Below are 21,222 nucleotides of genomic sequence, written 5' to 3'. Positions count from 1 at the left end.
CGCTGACCCGCGTCTCCTTCCCAAACACGGCAATTGCCGTTTCAAGCGGTAAAACGGACGGACGATGTCCGTTTTTGCGGATGTTAGTGGGCCCCACACATTGTCCTAGTGGACAATCCAAACCATCCATCGTGTAGAGGGCCTCGACTACTACAAACTCTTGCTGAAAGTTTGGACCCATGCAAGCACACGTGCGCGATACAGAGGCCACAAACTGGCGGTCTTGCGACGTTCAAAACGATTTTTGAGGTGATTTCTTCTCTGGGCCGAGTCAATGGACGTTCAAAACCACCCATTCTTGACTGAAATTTCGTCCTGAATCTAATGGACGGGGTGGATTTCCCTGAAAATACCTCTGTGGGGCCCACCGATCACGTCAGCACCGGACGTGCGAAAGGCTACGCACGTCCGCGAAATCGAATTTTTCAGGCAGTTGTGGCCCACCATCTTTGATCATATGGCAGATCTGAACCGTCCATCGTGTAGGCTAGCCAAAATACTTCCAAGAGACGCTAATTTTACAGAAATAATGCAAGGAACGCGAGAGTTATGAAGCCCCGAACTTGGCTGCGAAAAGGCTTTTCACTGCGCGTGCGATAGCTTCCCAAATCCGATTTTCACTACTCCAAAAGCTATAAAAAGAGTTCCAAACGTGGAGAAGAGGGTATGCTTGAATAGGGGACGTCAGATAGAGAGAGAGAGGCGGAGAGAGAAGTGTTTGGAATTTTTATGTATTTTTTCTTTATTTTTCTTCTTTTTCCTATGATTATGTTAGGCTAAATCCCTTAGCTAGGGCTAAGAGGTGAAGCTTGTGGCGTGATGGGAGCTTCTACAGGTTTGATTTGAACTGAACTGATTGACTTTGTTTTGATTTAAGAAATTCTTTTAGTCATTAATGGTTTGTTGTGATTTAAATTACAGTAGATCTGTGATGGCTTGAATAATTCCTTTCCTTTTATTTTGATGTTTGGAAACCTTGTTGTTCGCCATCGTCTCATAGACATGGTTGGATGATGGAATCCTTCCTAACACTCATACATCTTTTAGTTGGTTATGGATTGGCCTAAGTTCTGTTGTTTACCTTGTCTCTTAGGCATGGATTTGTGATGGAATCATACCTAATTCTTATCCCTTTCATCTCTTAAAAACTATATCAAATAAGTTCAGTATAATATCCATGAAGCAGGCATAAGATCTCCCTAATCTCTACAAGTGGATCCTCTGAATCCCTAGTTCCCTTTCTCTGAATTCTTTAAGTTTAAATTAATATTTCACCATTATTCCTCAAATCACAATTGGTTTAGATTTCATCCTAACCTAGTTCTAAATCTGATTATTTTCAAATAACGTACAAGTTTCAGTCCCTGTGAATTCGACCTCGGTCTTACCGAGTTTATTACTACATCACAACCCTGCACTTGGGGTGTGAACAACATGCACTTTGGATTTACCTCATTTTTGGCCCATACTCTAAAATGAGATGATATAACAGATGTGAGGAGCAGATGAGACAAATAAATCACAGTGGGCCTCGTAAATTTTGTGTAACTCATTCTTCCCTACCTTGATTTTGGTAAAGCCATCCACATTTATACAACAGCATATACAAATTTTTCATTATAAATAATTATTGCTCATTTACCATAAACTACTTTATTAAGTAGTAAACAAAGAGATTATGAAATTGTGTGTGCCCATTGCTGCCACGTGGCAAATCTTTGTAGGCCATACTATGATTTATGTGTTTCATCCATGCTTGTACATTCATTCTGCCATATCATTTAAGGGCATGAACCCAAAAATGAGTTAGATCCAAAGCTCATGTGGCCCACAATGGAACTAATGATGACTACCATTAAACCCACTATTTTTTGTGGTGTGGTCCACTTGATCTTTGGATCTCTCTCATTTTTGGGCTCATGCTTTCAAAAATGATGCCTACTTTAATAAGAGACATAAAAGATAATAATTACTATTGTTAAGAATAGAAATTTGTATAAAGCTTGTAGTGATGTGTATATGTCATCTAACGTATTCATATAGTAAGAAAGCTAGGATGAACAACAAAAAATAAAAAAATCTTCTAGTCCCAAAAAATTTTCAACGGTAGACTTTTGATTCCTTCTGTAGCCTGTGGTGTGGTCCACATGCACTTTGGGTTTACCTCCTTTTTTGGCGCATGCCCTAAAATGAGATGATAAAACAAATGGGCAAAGTGGATTTGACAAATACATCATGGTTGACCCCAAAATTTTTGTGTAATTCATTCTTATCCACCTCGATTTTGGTGAAGATGTCGACATCTATACATCAGCATATACTAATTTTCCATTATAAATAATTATTGCTCATTTACATTAAACTACTTTAATAAGTAGTAAACAAAGAGATTCTATGATTGTGTGTGCCCATTCCTGCCATGTGGCAAAACTTTGCGGGCCAAACTATGATTTATGTGTTTCATTCATGCCTGTCCAATTTTGCTATATCATTTTAGGGTATAAGCTCAAAAATGAGTTAGATCCAAAGATCATGTAGCCCACAATGGGAATAGTGATGCCCACAAATAAACCTACTATTTTTTATGGTGTAGTCCACTTGATCTTTGGATCTCCCTCAATTTAGGGCTCATGTCTTAAAATAATGAAGCCTAATACTTTAATAAGAGATACAAGAGATAATGAAGTCTACTGTTGAAAGTAGAAATTTGTGCAAAGCTCATCATGATGTGTATCGGTCATCTAACCTATTCATATGGTAAGAAAGAAACTGGTGAAGGAAAAAAAAACATAAATATCATCTTGGCTCAAAAAGTTTTCAATAGTAGACTTTCAATTCCTTATGTAACCTGTGGTGTGGTTCACATACACTTTGGATATGTCTCATTTTTTGGCCATGCTCTAAAATGAGATAATAAAACAGATGGACGGAGTGGATGAGACAAATACATCACCATGGGCTCAATAAATTTTGTGTAACTCATTCTTCTCCACCTCGATTTTGGTGAAGCCATCGACATCTACACAATGGCATATACCAATTTGACATTATAAATAATTATTGGTTATTTAATATAAACTACTTTAATAAATAGTAAACAAAAAGATTACAGGATTATGTGTGTCCATTGCTGTCACATGCAAAATTTTGTGAGCCACACTATGATTAATGTGTTTCATCCATGTCCATCTATTCATCCTGCCATATCATTTTAGGGCATGAGCCCAAAAATGAGTTAGATCCAAAGCTCATGTCGCCCACAATAGGAATAATGAAGCCTACTATTAAACCCACTATTTTTTGTAGTGTGGTTCACTTGATCTTTGGATTTCCCTCATTTTTGGGCTCATACCTTAAAATAATAATGCCTACTTTAATAAGAGATATAAGAGATGATGATGTCTACCGATTAAAGGTAGAAAATTATGTAGAGCTCGCAGTGATATGTATTTGACATTCAACCTGTTCATACAGTGAGAAAGATGTTGGATGAACAAAATATATATATAATTTCAGCGGTAGACTTTTGATTCCTTCTGTAGCTTGTGGTGTGGTCCCATTGCACTTTGAATTTGCCTCATTTTTTGGCCCATGCCTAAAATGAGATGATAAAACAGATGGGCGGAGTAGATGAGACAAATACATCACATGGGCCCCATAAATTTTGTGTAACTCATTCTTCTCTACCTTGATTTCGCTGAAGCGGTCAACATCTATACAACGGCATATACGAATTTGCCATTATAAATAATTCTGCTCATTTACCACTACTTTAATAAGTAGTAGACAAAGAGATTCTAGGATTGTGTGTGCCCATTGCTGTCACATGGCAAAACTTTGTGGGCCACACTATGATTTATGTGTTTCATCCATGCCCGTCCATTCATTTTTCCATGTCATTTTAGGGTATGAGCTTAAAAATGAGTTAGATCCAAAGCTCATGTAACCCACAATGGGAATAATGATGCCTACTATTAAAACCACTATTTTTTGTGGTGTGGTCCACTTGATCTCCGATCTCCCTCATTTTTGGGCTTATGCCTTAAAATAATTTGGAAAAATAAAAATAAAAATAAATGAACGACCTAGATATAGCACATACATTATGGTGAGGCCCACAAAGTATGGAATTAGGCATTACCCTTACTGTGAGGCCCACCTTGATGATGTATTTTATATCCATGCAGTCCATCTATTTTTCCAGGCCATTTTAGGATGCAGCCCCAAACATTAAGCAAATCCAAGTCACAGGTGGACCACATCATAGGAAACAATGGTGATTGAACACCTACTACCATTAAAAACTTCCCAAGGCCCACCATAAGCAGATCCATAATGTTTATCCATGATCTGTTGATAACGACCAACTAGAGTTGGATGAAGTGAAAATACAAAGATCAACTTGATACAAAACTTTTATAGCCTACAAAAAGCTTTTAAGGGTCATTCACCACTTTTCTAATGGTATGGCTTATTAGAGTTTTGGATCTATTTAAACTTTGGGACATCCTAAAAAAAATCTAAAAACAGGCAGAGGCCTTGGTGGGTTATGGGGCACGGATTTCCTGTGAAAGCCTTTTTGCAGTGGGATGTTAGGTAAAGCCCACCGTGATGTTTGTGAGAAATTCACATGTCTATCTATTTTGTGAGCTCGTTTTAGGGTGTACCACTAAAAATGAGGTGGATCCAAAACTTAAGTGGGCCATATGAGAGGAGAAATGGGGAAAGAGGTATTTTTTGGGCTCCACTTTGATGTTTATATGCTATAGAAACCGTTTATAGGATCATTCCCACTGTGAAGTGGAAACATGAAAAACTTAACTAGATATAAAACTTTTGTGGCCATAAAAATATTTCAACGGTGGTCACTAGATCCCTACTTTTTCCTCTCATGAAGCTCACTTAAGTTTTGGATCTACCTCATTTTTAGTCACATGTCCTAAAATGAGCTCACAAAACCAATGGACAAGTGGATTTCTCAAAAACATTAGGTAGGTCTCATGTAGAATCCGAACTTCCTACGGTGGGGGATCCGGGGTTATGTGTTTTATTCAGTCTGTTTATTTTACCAACTCATTTTAGGCTATAATCTCCAAAATTGAAGCAGATTCAATGCTTAAGTAGACCATATCACAGGAAATAATGGGGATAATGACATCCATTATTGAAACCTTAGTACAACTTGTAGTAATGTTATTCTCTATACAACCTGTCTATAAGGTTACACAAATCCAGATGAAGGAAAAACACAATATAGCTTGATCTAAAACTATTGTAGACCTAAGAAGCTTTTAATGGTCGGCATTCAATCCCCACTATTTTTTGTGACGTGGTCCACTTAAGTTTTTTATTTAATTTATTATTACTAAAATGAACTAGAAAAACGGATGAAGACGGCATGCTTTATACATGACGGTGGGCTCCACAGAGCTTGGGCCACATCTTGCTGCAAGGATATTCCTGAGGACAGGCACTGCAGGCAATCCAGGTCATCTTTCCACCGTACAAGTGGCAGGATTTGTATCAACCAGAACCGACCATCTAGCAATGACCCCTATTTAAAAATCACAAATATCACAAAATCCTGCAAACCACTTCTATATATTCACTTTCCTGCAATGGATGTTAACTGTTCATTATTTTTATTTATTTTGAGTGAGGTCTGGAAAACAACTTGCTGGATGAGGCTCCTGATAGTGGGGCCCACCTTGATGAATGTATTGTATATCCACGCGGTGCATCCATTATTGTAGATTATTTTAGGGCATGAGCAGAAAAACGAAGTAGATCCAAATATCAAGTGGACCACACCACAGGAAACAGTGGTAATTGACCGTTAAAAAACTTTTCATGTGCCACGAAATTTTTGGATCAAGCTGATATCTATGATTTCCCTACATCTGGGTCTGCAAGACCTAATCAACAGGTTGGATGGGAATTAAACATTACGGTGGACCCTAGGAAGGTTTTAATGATGGGCGTTCAATCACCATTGTTTCCCGTGATGTGGTCCAACTGATATTTGGATCTGCTTCATTTTTGGGTTCATGCCCTAAAATGAGCTGGAATAAAAGATGGATGGCGTGGATATACAATACATTCATCAAGGTGGGCCGCACTGTTAGAGGCCTCATCGAACGAGTTGTTACCCAACTTCACCTAATCCGTGCCCGCTAAATGGACGGTCACGATTGATGCATAGCATAACTCTACAGAAAGATGGCTCCGTATTCGTACTCTGCCGTGGATATGATGGGCCTTGCCGTAGATGCCTGGTCCACTAAAACTCCTGACTATTTGACTATTTCGTCATTCTTCTATTGAATGTAGACCGTTCTTGTATTTCCTTTCTTAACCTAGCCATTGAAAGAGTACACGTATCACACGTGTCTGACAATCTAGGCCATTCATCAATGGGCCCAAATGAAGTCCATGTTAGCTGAGAGCAGATTAGGTGCGACCCGGCCACACCCACGATGGTGCGGCCCTTACCGTGGGGCCCACCTTGATGTATGTATTCTGTATCCACACCGTCCATCCGTTTTTCCAGATCATTTTAAGTCATGATACCAGAAATGAAGAAGATCCAAATCTCAGGTGTACCATACTCTAAGAAACAGTGGTGATTGAATACTAGGTAGGACACACCATAGAACCTGTGGACAACCACCCAAAAACCTTCAAATTCACATCGACACCATACTACTGGCCTGATTGTTTTGGGCAACCAGCTTTCATGGTGGGGCGACCCTGCTAGCAGGTTGGAAGCCACACACTGGTGGACCCCACGTGCTGGACTTGTGGAGGAAGTGAGGAACTGCGCCTCAAATTCAAATATCTTATTGTAGCTACTTAGGGTTGGATTTATGTTATATTAGAAGAGCTTCGCTAAGAACAGAGGCATGTGCAATAAAGGTCATGTACACGTCATGCGTGAGCCAGCATGGCAGGACAGATCTGAAATCCAATCCATCCATCAGAAAGGAACCACTGTATTGACGTCCTAGGCCAAGAATCACGTTGATCCACTAGTCAAGTGGGCCATAGTTTGCAAAATAGATGGACGACTCTGAAAGTTTTGTCTGAAGTTTTCCAACCCATCCACATGTTTCCATTATTGGGGCCCACATCCTGAGTGGACCGGATTTTTTTTTTGCGAAAACATGTAGAAAGTCCAGCAAATTGTTAGATGAACTGCATCTTGCACCTACATGCCGTGCTGGCATGTATATATGGAATTTGGATCCCTTGTTAGTCATGGATAGAAATTTCCTGTTTTTTGAACTAAGCCGTATCATCTGTTGCATTACATGTAGTATGTTATCATATATCTGTGATGACATAGTACAGAAATTCTTATTCCCAGCAAACGGAGGATATGGCATAGCTTTATTGTACACACATGTTAGCTTAACAAAAACAGAAAAAAATAAAATAAAAAATAAAAAATGTCTATGAATAATTTTTGTTTTCTTTTCCTTATTGCCAAAAATATTGTTTCGAAGTATTGAAGTTGTAATATATTTTTGACCAATGAGGAAAAGATATATGTCATTGCATGTAAATGTATAGCGTGCGAAAGTTCTTTAGATATATTTGGAGCACTTTTTACAAGTACAACTAAGTTGATGATACATGTTATTAGATGATGAGGCATGGCCGATAAGCTCAAGAGATAGAAAGCGGTTCGAGCAGAAAATAACAGTTGGAGGGACATATGTCGAGAAAAGACATAAGGACATGGAAGACCATACATAGCAATGATTCAACTATCATAACCGTTGAAATAAATAAGTGTTTCGAGTCGAAAGTGCATAGGATATTTATAAATAGTAAGAAGTTTAGTAAAGTAAATTGTCTTTTACCAATCCAACAAACCAATCAAAATATCTTTATCTTTCCTGATAATTATCTTAGCTCTATCTTAAGAGTAACGAAAATCCAGTATTAATAATCTTTAGATATTATCCAAATTTATGTTTTTGCATTGGACTATTTTCATTTTTAATGCAAGTTCATCTTTCAAAAAGGCTTATTGCAATTATTTTTCGTGACGACTGTTAGTATCTCATTTTTTGTTTAATTGCATAGGTATATTAAAGTCCTTTTGTAAGGAAGGCAACAAGCAACTCATCATCAGAGGAAGAACCTCACCTTTTGAATGTTGCCTAATCATTTTACAATTCCATCACAAGTGGTTAAATAGGCGACCAATATTCTCAGATCTCGGTCAAATACACTCATATTCAACGTATATACCTATCTTGGCGCTTGAGGTTAAATTGTTTGGTTTAAATCAAGTCACACAATTGGTTATGGTATGCCTAACACACCACATGTGACTAAAATCAAATTGAGTGCCAACAAATTTTTTTTTGCGAGCTCAATCGAAATCTACTTAGTTGTCATAATTGCATACCGGTTATGCAAACACAATAATTTAGTGAGACATGACATTATCTGGTTATCATAAATATTTAGTAATCGACTATTGTGTTATTCCTATCAATGCAATATGAGCCGAAGAGGTCGTAACACTTCTGGCACTAATGAACCTCATGCACGAGAAGAGGAAATACAGATGTAGCCAATACCTAAGTTGTTGTTGAACCCGGTACCCAATCCTTTAAACCAGAGCAGAGCATCATCATCTCGGATTGATCCACTTGAGATAATGTCAGCTGAGCTACATGATATGCAAATAAGGATTTAACATATTGCAGAGTCGTCATGAGCTCAGGCCGAGCAATCTCGAATTCAGGCTGAAACTTTCAGCAGGTGAATGGCCAATCATGAGCTCATCCATTTTCTCAATCCGAGAAATAGGTTATAGTGGGCGCAACTTCAATGGATCCCTGAGTGTGGGCCTACCTTGATGTATGTACCCCATCCATCCATTTCAAAAGCACATTTTAGGAAATGATTACAAAAATAAAGCAGATTTAAACATATCACAAGAAACACCAGTGATTGAATGCTCACCATTACAACCTTTTTGGGAGCCACCAAATTTTTTATATTCCATCCAACTTGTTGATAAGGTTCAAAAAAAAAAAATAAAGAAAATAAAGAAAGAGAGAGACTCAGATACACGTACTGCACAAATATCAGCTTGATCCAAAACTTCCCTAGCCCCCGAGAAGTTGTCAATGGTAAAGTTGTCAATGGTAGCGTTCAAACCCCACTATTTTCCATAATGTGGTCCAAGTGAGCTTTGGACCCGCCTCATTTTTAGTCTCATTACCTAGAATGATCTAAAAAAAATGGATGGACAGTGTGGATCTAACACATACATCATTACAAGACCTATAAGACTTTGTCACATCATCTTGTGTTGTGAGTTCTCTCCATAAGGGAAGTTGTATGATGCTCTACCTGAGTATGGGTCATATTTCATGATTTATTTGTCTAAGTGGGCCCATTGGTTTCATTATCAACAATACTGTCAACACAAGGCAACTGTGGATGGACTATGCAAAATAATAATAATAATAATAATAGATGATCCTAACCTTTAAATTGACCTTTTCTTTTTTACTTTTTTTTGGGTTTGCTTGTTAGTACACACCCCACTGTCAGTACACACTCAGTTGTTAGCCACCCCCACTAGGCTTTAAATTGACTTTTATAAGTTAAAAATAAGATGTTGTTGCACTTTTTATTATTAGTTATTTAATATAAGGACACCAATTGAAGGGTCATGACTATTCTATTAAGAAGAATATAGGACATGATCCATTGATTAAAAAAGAATATATGTATTAAACATTATATTTGAAAAATGTATATGTATTGGGCAAGTCCCTTTACCTGTTTATAAAAGGAAAACAACTCATTTTCTACTGTAGATTTTTAGCAACTCCAGACCTCTAAGAAGATTAAATGGGAGCAAATCAGTCAAATAAGATGTTGTGATGTTACCCTAACCATGGGGCCCACCTTGATGATGTGATGTATATCCACGTCCATCCGTTTCTCTGGTCCCAAAAATTAAATAGATCCAAATATCAGGTGGACCACACCACAGGAAACTGTGGTGTTGAGTGCCCTGCCATTAAAAAATTCCAAAGGCTCATCGCAAGGTTTTTGTAATGTTTATTTCACACCCAACCTATTAATAATGTCAACAAGATATGGATAAAGGGAAAATATAAATATCAGCTTGATCCAAGACTTTTGTGTCGCACAAAAAGATTTTAATGATCATTCATGCTGTTTCTAGTAGTGTGGTCCACCTAAGATTTTTATTTTCTTAAGGTTTAGGATCCCGTTCTAGAATGTTATGTCTAAATAGATGAACGGGGTGGATATATAACAAATAAATAAAGTTGAGCCCCACACAGTTAGGGTCCCGCTCCCTTTTTGCAGGCTCGCTGCAATCTACATCCGCATTTCTGTTACCATATTTTTAGGGTACCCTAGAAGGGGGCGGATTGTGTACAAGCTCCACCAGTACCTAGCTAGAGGCAGACAGTCCTGGCAGGGGCATTGTGGGCCCACCTTAATTTATGTGTTTTATCCACGTGGTCCATCTATTTTAACAGATCATTTTAGGGCATGAGCCCAAAAAAGAGGCAGATGGAAGTCTTAAGTGGACCACACCACAGGAAAGAATGGAGATTGAACACCTAATGTTGAAAACCTATTGAGGGCCACAGAAGCTTTAGATCAAGCTGATATTTATCTTTTCCCTTAATCCAGGTCTGTGTGACTTTATGAACTGGTTGCATGACATATAAACATGACGGTGGGTCCTAGGCAGATTTCAATGGTGGGTGTTAGGGTCACCACTGCTTCCCTTGGTGTGGTCCACTCAAGCCTTTCATCTGGCTCCCTTATGGGCTCATGCCCTAAAATGATCGGTAAAAATGCAGGGACGGCATGGATAAAACACATACATCATGGTGGACCCTACAGAGCCCCTGCCAGGACTATCCATCTCTAGGTAGGTCCTGGGCGATGATTAGGTACCACACCTGCTGTTTCGGAGCTCGGAGGCTCGGAGGGCCATTGAGGGGCCACCGTGATGTATGAATCTTATCCACACCGTCCATCCCTTCTTTTATCATATCATTCCAGAATACTGGATGTGGGGCTGAGTTGTGTGCCCTAAGCCTAACACGGTATGACACACTTAGTGGTCAGGGTGAATTTCACATAAGTATCATGGTGGGCCCACTCGAGCTAACAATCATTTCCTCGCATGCCTGAAAACCTTTTCGAAAAAGGTACTGGAATATAAATATAATATTAATTAGGTAGTTTTGTGTAAAATTCTTTTTTTTTTTTTTTTTAAATTTATATATATATAATTTAAAATCCTATTTCAAATAACCAAACATTATTTGGTGGGTAGAAAGGTCTTGTACCTTAGACCAAGCATGGAAGTGAGCTTTCCAAAATTAGGCTGTCCAACTCATGTAAATCATATCATTCTTCATTCTCACCAAATTCACATACATTCATTGATCCACATTATCACCAGATGGGAAAGTAAGAGATTAATCCACATTATCATCGTGCAGAAGAGCATCGATCAAGAAGTACATCAAGCTTCTAGTCTGTAAAACAAATCCACCAATAAAAAGATTGAAATGAAGTGCAATTGAAGAAGCATTGATTAAGAAGAACATCAATCAACTATTCTATGAATAAATTCATCTACTACATGATCAAAATGAAGTATTAACTCTTTAATCAAAGGTATTGAACTCCGCCTAGTAGCAATTGCAATCAATTGGATCATACCCAAGTATCATTTTTAAGCATATTAGCTAATCAAAGATATTAAATTTCATTTTTTAAATTAGGTGCGATGATTAAGAATAATTAACATTGCAAATCTCTAATTAAGAATTTTCAAATTAAAATGCCTAATTAGTGATTTTTAGTTTAGAATCTGTAATCCACGTACTAAGTACTATGGGTGATTGGAAATTGCAAATTCCTAATTAGGGATTCAACATTGCAGGACCCTAATTAAGGTTTTAAAATCGAAATCCCTAATTAGGAATTCACCATGGCAAAATCTTAATTAGGGTTTCAACATTCAGCATTGAAGAGAGAGAGAGAGAGAGAGAGAGAGAGAGAGAGAGAGAGAGAGAGAGAGAGAGAGGAATACGGAGAACGTTGTGTTGCCGTTGCCGTTGGCAATGGTGAAAGGAGGGAGAGATACTGGAGATGGTAGAGAGAGGGGTATTTTTTTTTCTTCAAGTATTTTAAGTTCAAGCACATACATGGGAGTGGATGGTAACATCCCATCAGTTAAGTTCTATTGAGGTCTATGCAATCTGCTTCCTATTTATAAATACCGCTACAATATTATACTTCTGTAAACAAGTGACGGAAATAGGACATAACGGTGTGATCTTCATCCCATTCTAACCCCTCCCACCACTCCCTTTCTCCCGCAATCTTTCGAAGCGATGGCACACCATGCGCCCCACCTTGCAGAGGCAGCAGCTTTTTAAGCTTGGGACATCTATCCACTTGTATTTCTTCCAATGAATGCCAATCGAGTCGTAGCGGAGCAGCTGCCTCTGTTCCCCCACAAATACTTGCTAATTCTGGTAGCGATAGTAATCTCAAAACTGTTAGTTTAGGTAGGAGACCCTCATTATCCACCACATTTGAAATGATTTCCTCTACTCCTTGGCAATCATCCACAGCAAGCTCAACAAGATTAGGGAACCCACTCTTCATCTGCATCGTCGATATAGCTATCTTCTTCAAGCCATGGCACCCCGAAAGCATCAGAGTAGTGAGGTTTTGAAGATTTACCACCAACCCCATACCCCAAATACTCGTCATGCTTCTTAGATCCGCAAGATTCAAGGTTTTGAGTTTGGTGAGAACATCATTGTTTTGCACTGATACGGGCGGTCCGGCAAACACATGCTCCATTCCTTCACACCACCATACTTGGACTTCACTTAAATTCTCCATTCCTTGCAATAAACTAAATGAGAGTAGATGCTTTAGTTTAGGACATTCATACACTTCCAGGTTTCTAAGATTGTGTAGGAATGTGGGTGGAAGCAATCCCTCTTCATCCTCAGAGACGACTTTCTTCAAATTCGGCAGATCAATTAACTCCAACCTTTGTAAATTACCAAATGCATTTTCAGAAGACTCCTTTGCACTAATAACAAATTCCATTTCAACACATTTCCAAATTTCAAGCTTTTCCAAATTTGGAAATCCTCCACCACCACCAAGTGACCTTAGACCCTTGCAATAATATAACTGTAAATGGGTAGAATGGGGTAAAAGCATTCTAATCCATTCAGGGATGCAACTGCAACCAACAACCACCATCCATCTCAAGGAACTAGAGATGAATCCAGTATAATAACCAGATAATCCTTCATAACCTGATTGGTATATGCAGAAACGAAACTTCTGCAACTTTCTCCAATGTTTAATCTGATGATAGTCTTGTGGGAAACGATCCACATCGCCAATCTGAAGATGTAAATAAGATAATTCTTTTAAAGATGCTACCTCACCCAAAGTAGCATTGTTATTGCTGCTGCTGCTGCTTGCTTCTTTTCCTTCAACTTCCCACTTGCTGAAGCTCTTCCACATCTTCAATTCTTCCAAGCGAGCCAACCTTGATATAACACCACTTGGGATGGATACAAGATTCGTAGTCCATGTTAAGTCCAAACTCCACAGATTGACCAATTCTCCGATTTCAATTGGCAACTCTTGTAAGTATTTGTTATATGACAGATCGAGTGATTCAAGATTCTTCAGTCCCCCAAGTGCTGACAGACAACTAGCTTCAAACATGCAATCTCTCATGCAAAGTACCCGTAAATTCACCAGGTTTGAGAGCGGGGATGGTAGCCTATTGATAGTCGTTTCGCTTAGATCCAGAACCCGAAGCTCTTTCATTGCTTCCAAAAACCCACCTTGTATTTCGGTCAGCTCCTTATTTTCCAGCATCATCAATGTCTGCAATTTAGGATAATGCATCCCTTCTGGCAATTTATCAATTCCACTTCGCATGAGTGAAATTCTCTTGTATTCCTCCCAGTTTTGCACATGTGACAAACCTTTTAGTCCGACTCCAGCTCTCACCAAAGATTTGTAGCCCGCATCTTCTTTTAACGAAATCGAAATGGCAACATCCCTTACAATATCATGCATCCTCACATACCCTTTTCCTTCACCTTCCAATAACAAACAAGAAGATTTGAGTTTTTCAACCCAAGAGTGCCCTTTATTTATCATTTCCTCCAAACTTCCAACATCTTCCAAAAAGCCTTCACCCTTCCACAATCTGATCATCCTGTCCACATCAATATCATAATCTTCAGGAAACAAGCAGCAAAACAAGAAGCCTGGTTTGAGCTCAGGTCGCAAATGGTCGTAGCTGACTTTGATAGATTGGTACACCCTATCTTCCATGCCTTTGATATCGGTTGGTGCAGACTTCTTCAGTTGCGACAGTGCGTTATCCCACACATTAAGATTTCTCACACCTCTCATTGCTCTTCCCAGCGTTATAATTGCAAGCGGAAGACCACCACATTCTTTGAAAACCTCCCTTGCCTTGATATGCAAGGAAGGCTCATCAACAACATCACCTGCTTTCTCTTTGAATAGTTTCCACGATTCATCATTTGAGAGAACATCTACTTTTATATTAACATGGCTTTCCATTTCTCTGCACACATCTTCACTCCGCGTTGTGAATATGATCTTACAATCCACAAGGCTGTCAGTAGAGGGAATCCCTACGTCGTCCAAATCAAGCCGCTCCCACAAATCATCCAAGATGATGAGGAATTTCTTCTCTTTCATTAATCTGCTACTCAGGTCACTTGCTCGCGACGATTCCTTCTTCAGAGTCAGCTCCAATCTATCCGCAATGTCGCCTTGTACCCTTCTGATGTCCACGTCCTTAGAAACGGTCACCATTATAACTTTATTGAATTGTTGTGTCCTCTCCAACCTATTATTCATATTTTTCACAAGGGTTGTTTTGCCGACTCCACCCATTCCCCATACACCAATTCTTTTGATATTTTCATCACCTAAAGCATTCATGACTTTTTCTAGGGATGATTCTACCGATCGTAGACCTTCGATTGACGGAGCAGGCTGGTTTATGACTTTAAGAATGAGTGGGGGCATTGTCACCCTCTCAAAATTTCCTTCATTGAGATGCTTAGCAATATTTTCTGTCATCTTTTTGGCTTGCTTGCTTATACTGTAACGCCAGCTTATATTCGGACAAAACAGACATCTCTTGTTCTCTGCTACTCTTTGCTCTATCAGCTCTGTTTCTTCTTTCATGTGAACAGCTCGCATTAGCCATAACCTAACTTCTCTTATTTCTTCTTCACCATTGGAACAGCCCATGCTTATCAGTTGATCTATATGCTCTCTCCTGGCCTCCAGATCTTCTACATGGTCCTTTAGATCCTTAATGTTGTCATTAAAACGATTAAGATAGCCCGTGTGTTTCTGAAGAGGATTCCATGCACACTTTCCCATTTCAACAACAGACAAAACCGCGGCTTCCATTGCCTATTCAACACAAACAGGTACAACATCATAAGCAACAACAATAATGAGAAGAAAAACTGAATTAATTTTCGAGATGAGTATTAACCAAACTCGTTCAAGATTACTAGATTTAGCTCATTAACAAGTTAGATTATTCAAAAATCTAACTTGTTAGTGATGGGACCCCCACCATTTAAACTTTTCAAATTGTGTGTGGGGCTCAGCATGTTTTGTACATTCCATCTAATCCATTAAGGGCGTGTTTGGATTCACGTTTTGGTTGTATTGTATTGTATCCGGTACTGTTCACGTATACGTTGGGCGATATTTAGAATATAGCCAGCGGAGACGTGCCACTAACCAATGTTTGGATAGGACATATTACTCTAGGATGTATATAATTTCATGTCAGATCAATGTTTGGAAACGATCAGTTAAGGGCCACACGATGCATATACGTGCGTGTAGTGGGGCCCACTCACTGTTCCATTGAATGATCTGAGTCGTTCATTCAATTCAGAGGGTGGGCATTGCCCTTGCCTAGGTGTCCTTTCGTTTCTATGCAAACTATTGCAGAATCTCAACCGTTAAACATGAAATGGACGGCAGAGTAAGCAGCCTCATGGGCCACACTGATTTCACTCCAAAAGCACTCCCTTCCGGATGGTTTTTGTCCTAAATCCAATGGACGGAGTGGATTTTCCAAGAAGCTTCAATAAGTGGGCCACCAAACTTCACAAAGTCGACGTACGTCAACTCTGTTGCGAAACAAAGGTTCCATCTTTTCGTTTTGGGCCACCATCATACAGTGAAAGGTGGATCGGAACCGTTCATCAGGTAGAGGGAGAAAAACCATCAAAAACATGTTAACCTTTCATGGCCATGTACTTCCTCATGATCGCTACAATGATCAAAAGAAGACCGTTCGGCTGTTGTTTCAGCTTGATTGTCTCAGTGAGCCACATCATCGGATGATCAAAGCTCACCATTCATGGTTTAAATCTCGAAAGGAAGATGATGGACGGTGTGGATTTGTCAAAAGACGGCCATACTGGGCATTACCAGCAACACAGTGAAAGAAGAAAATGCTTTCTTCCTATTTACGTCTGACTGAACGTCCGGCCGATTGCGCGGTACAATCCCATCGATGATGCAAAGTGGTTCTCGGGAGTATTAGCGCGCATTGAATGCATCGCCCGCTGTTCGTTTCCAAACGAGGGACATGTCCCATCAACCCCACTAATACGATACTATACACTCGAAACCGTGAATCCAAACACGCCCTAAGATGATGAACTTAACCAGGATAAATGGACACCCTTGAAACCCCAAAAGTCAAGCTATTTCGGCATTCAAGTGGGATACTCTGTGATTTTAGAGGTTAGCAGGTGTGGTCCACCTGAATTTTTGATCAGCCAGTTTTTGGGGTTCAAAGGAGAATATGAGGGGGTTCACATCATGGATGGAGTATTCCCCATGGGAGAATATATTACAGAGACATATTTGTTGCTCTCAGGATTCGAACACAGGAACTTCTGCTTTGATACCATGTCAAATCATCATTTTCTCTCAAAGCTCGAGCCCTTACACAAGTTGTACGTAACATAGGCATCATGGTGGGCCCAAGGATTCTTTGTCGCATGGTCCCTTATAACGTGCTTAGGTGTGGGTCACACACAAAGAGAAACAAGAGCAGACTACTCTCATGAAATAGTGGGCCCAAGGAACCTTGGTCCCACTGTCCCTTGTATCATGCTTAGCTTGGGTCACCCGCAAAAAGAAACAACCAAGAGCCGGCTACTCTCATGATTGAATGGAAAAGACAAAAATATCCCTTCGTTGAAGGCCCACACACACATAAAAACTACTTGTTAGTGCCCACCGATTTCTACAATGATGGACGGACACAGTTTGCCTCCTAATACTGTAGTAGCGACTCGCTACTGGACGGTGATCTGTGGACTACCATGATTTGTGTATTCTATCCATACCGTCCATCCATTTCTAAATATCATTTTAGGGCATGAACCCAAAAATCAGGTTGTCCAAAATCTCAGGTAGACTACACTATAGAAAACAGTGGTGATTGAACACCCACCGTTAAAAACTCATTTGGGGGCCACAAAAGTTTTGAATCAAGCTGATATCTGTGTTTTCCCTTCATCCAGGTCTCAACCTAATCAACATTTTGGATGGCAAATAAAACTTACAGTGGGCCCTAGGAAGTTTTCAATGGTGAGCGTTGAGTTACCACTGTTTTCCTATGGCATGGTCCACCTAAGATCTGAATCTGCCATAGTTCTGTGCTCATGCCCTACAATAATGATCCAAAATGGATAGACGGCATGGATAAAACGCATACATCATTATGGGGCCCACATAACCATTTCACTATCGACAGTGTCAGCATACCATCCGTGTCGTCTAAGGACGCGGATTTCCTGCTAAAGCCTTTACAAGGAAGTTCCTGCGCTGGGAATCTATGTGGGGTCCACCTTTATGTTTGTGAGGAATCCACCCCGTTCATCCGTTTTTCGAGCTCATTTTAGAATGTAAACCAAAAAATGAGCTGGATCCAAGACCCAAGTGGTTCACACCAGGGGGAAAACTGACGAAAGAAATGCCTACCGTTGAAATCTTCCTGGGATCCACCTTGATTTTTTATTTTTTTTAATGTTTATGTGCCATCCAAACCGTTTATAAGGTCATCCCCACTGGGATGAATTGAAAACAAAAAATCATAGCCTGATAAAAAACTTCTGTGGCCATGCAAATATTTCAACGGTGACCCACTGTTTCCTCTCGTGTGGCACACTTGGGTCTTGGATCCATCTCATTTTTTTGTCGAATGTCCTAAATGAGCTCTCAAAGCGGATGGACGGGGTGGATTTCTCAAAAACATCACGGTGGGCCCTACTTAAATTCCCATCGCAGGAACTTCCTGCGAAAGTAGTCTTTCGCAGGAAATCCGCGTCCGTCCTCTAACGATAATTACCGGAAAAGTATAGGGAATGTAAATTCTATACCGAGCAGGTAGTTTTCTGTAAATTTCCCTATTTGATTGTCGAAATTGAAACAATACACTACTCGAAAAATGAAAAAGGGTTTTAAGATGTATATATCCGATGAGAAGGTTTAAAGAAAGAGGAGAGAGTGGATAGAGAAACGAGCATACCTCAGCTTGCAAGAAACGCTACTGAACTCTCTTCAGAATAAATAGAAAATAGAGATTGAGAAGAAGAATGCAAAAAGGGTGAAAAAATATAAGTAAAAACAGCGATGGTGGGTCTTAATGGTTTAGAAGGGAAAGGTTGCTTGCCGAGCTCATTTGCATAAAGATAGTGCCAAACGTGCCAGCCGTGGCACACGTTGGAGATTCCATCCTCTGTGAGCATGACCTGGGTCTTTGACTCCGTGGTCACCAGACTGGGATTTAAAACAGTTGGGCCTAAAACTGGCCCACTAACTTATGGTTACTGGTTGAGCTGGGCATTGAGTCGAGTCAGACCGAGTTAGGGTTGACCTACTCAGTTCAGTTTTGAAATAGTCTTGACCTGAACTCGACACGACTCAGTACCTAGTCCAGCATACCAATCTGAGTTTGGTCTAGACTGGACTAATCCGGACTAAGTCTGTCACATGTACCGAGTTGGGTAGAGTGCAGCGGGTATCCAAGGGATGAAATCACTGCTCAAAACTTAGGTGCACGTGTTGGAATTGTAGCATCTCTATCAAGCATACGGCATCTCAGATTTTCAGGTCGAGTCGAGTTAGTATCGAGTTGGATTTCGGGTCAAGATGGGTTGAGTTATCGGTGACTTGAAGTTGACTTAATTTGAGTTCGGATTATACGAAGTCCACTTAGTTTGGAATGACTCACCCACTCGGTTCAGGTCTAAACAAGTCAGATGAGTCGAGTCATCCCATGCCTAGCTCTAGTTACCGGGAGACGCGGATTGGGTCCTACCTCTACCAGGACCTAGTTAGAGACATGCCAAAGACTTCATGGGGCCACTGTGATATATATGTTTTATCAACATGGTTCATCTATTTTGAAAGATCATTCTAAGGCATGAGCCTACAAAGGAGGTAGATGTAAGACTCTAATGGACCACACCACAGGAAGCAATGAGAATTGAACTCTTACCATTGAAAACTAAGGACCACTATGATGTTTATTTGCCATCTAATTTGTTCGTAAGGTCATGTATACATGGATGAAGAGAAAACATAAATATCAGCTTGATCCAAAACTTCCATGGTCACTAAAAAGTTTTCAATGGTGAGCTTTCAATCCGCATTGCTTCCTATGGTATATTCCACTTCAGCTTTCACAATCTGTTTCCTTTTTGGGCTATGCCCTAAAATAATCCATCAAAATTAATGGACAGCATGGGTAAAACATATACATCATGGTAGGCCCCACATAACCATTGATTTGACCATATGTGTCTGTTACATGGAGCCCCAATGCTCTATGGAGCTGACCTGGATGTGTGTGTGACATCCACTTTGTCTATCAGTTACGCCAGATCATTTCAAGGTAGCCCTCCTAAAAAAATAAAAATTCTAATACTTAAGTGGACCACACCACAAGAAACGGTGGGGATTGAGCACCACCGAGAAGTTTTCAACGGTGGGGGTTATCATCTTTGTTGTTTCATGCATTTGTGACCCACTTAAGTTTTAGATCTACCTTATTTTAGGAAGCTGGCGAAACTAATTACACAAATGGACATTCCTCCGTGCATTACAACCCCAACGTAAACCAGATTAACTAATGGGTATAAAAGTAATTCGCCATCCAGCTATGGACCATAAGACATTGGGCCCTAACCCACCAGGCAGGGACCGGGCCTGCTTTATAAACGAGAGGGAACGTCTACAACACCTATTTTATGGGGTCCACCATATTGTATATCTAAAATCTACTCCGTCCATAAGATAAGAAAAATTATTTTAACGGTTGATACAGAAGGTAGTTGCTTTTAAAAATTAATATGCACCACACCAATTGGAACACTGTCAAATAGCTACAAAAACTTCTAAACTCATACGGTGCGGCCAATATGAGATTTTCATCAGAATTTTCTTTGTATTTTCTCTTCATCCTGGTGATTTACACCTGATTAACGGATTTGATGAAATATACACACCATGGTTGCCGCAGTTTCAATGCAATGGTTGGCATCTCATTCCTACATTTCCATGTGGTGTGGCCCATCTGAGTTGTGGATATAACCGATTTTTTTAATTTTATGACCAAAATCATGAAAAAAACATGATAGACAGAATGGATCTTACATATAAAATATGGCAGACCCCATAGATTTAAGTGTTTTACGCACTGCATAAAACATGAGGTGTTGTAGAGGATTCCAGTCCATGCTTGGGTAAGGTGGTCCTACGTTGCTCGGCTGTAAAGCAACTCAATAATACAGCCGCCCTCTGCTGTAGCAAACGGACGCTGACTGGAGTGACTGCGTACTGAGTAAACTCTGTGGGACCCATTGTATTGTATATGTCTCATCCACGCCGTTCATCCATTTTAACTGTTCATTTTAGGGAAAGAGCCAAAAACTGAAGCATATCCAAAGCTCAAGTGGACCACACCACAGGAAACAGTGCGACATGAATTCCTACCGTTGAAAACTTCTTGGGGGCCACAGAAATTTTGGATCAAGCTGATATTTGTGTTTTCCA

At 39.8% G+C, this 21,222-nt stretch overlaps 1 protein-coding gene across 1 annotated transcript; it reads right to left on the bottom strand.

The window, feature by feature from the left end:
- Positions 1–11,327: 11,327 nt before the first annotated feature.
- LOC131251581 (disease resistance protein At4g27190-like) lies at positions 11,328–18,815 on the bottom strand. The gene is made up of 3 exons (XM_058252353.1): positions 18,695–18,815; positions 12,122–15,540; positions 11,328–11,561 (listed from the first exon to the last, which is right to left on the bottom strand). Exon 2 carries the CDS (start codon positions 15,535–15,537, stop codon positions 12,322–12,324), a length of 3,216 nt encoding a protein of 1,071 aa, XP_058108336.1. The 5' UTR covers positions 15,538–15,540; positions 18,695–18,815; the 3' UTR covers positions 11,328–11,561; positions 12,122–12,321.
- Between the last annotated feature and the right edge of the window lie 2,407 nt (positions 18,816–21,222).

Source organism: Magnolia sinica, chromosome 7, assembly GCF_029962835.1.
Source record: "Magnolia sinica isolate HGM2019 chromosome 7, MsV1, whole genome shotgun sequence".
NCBI classification, from domain to species: Eukaryota; Viridiplantae; Streptophyta; class Magnoliopsida; order Magnoliales; family Magnoliaceae; genus Magnolia; species Magnolia sinica.
This window is presented reverse-complemented; position numbering and strand designations above follow the sequence as displayed.

Excerpts from the sequence above, each read along its gene's own strand:
- LOC131251581 (XM_058252353.1), bottom strand. The coding sequence starts at position 15,537 with ATGGAAGCCGCGGTTTTGTCTGTTGTTGAAATGGGAAAGTGTGCATGG.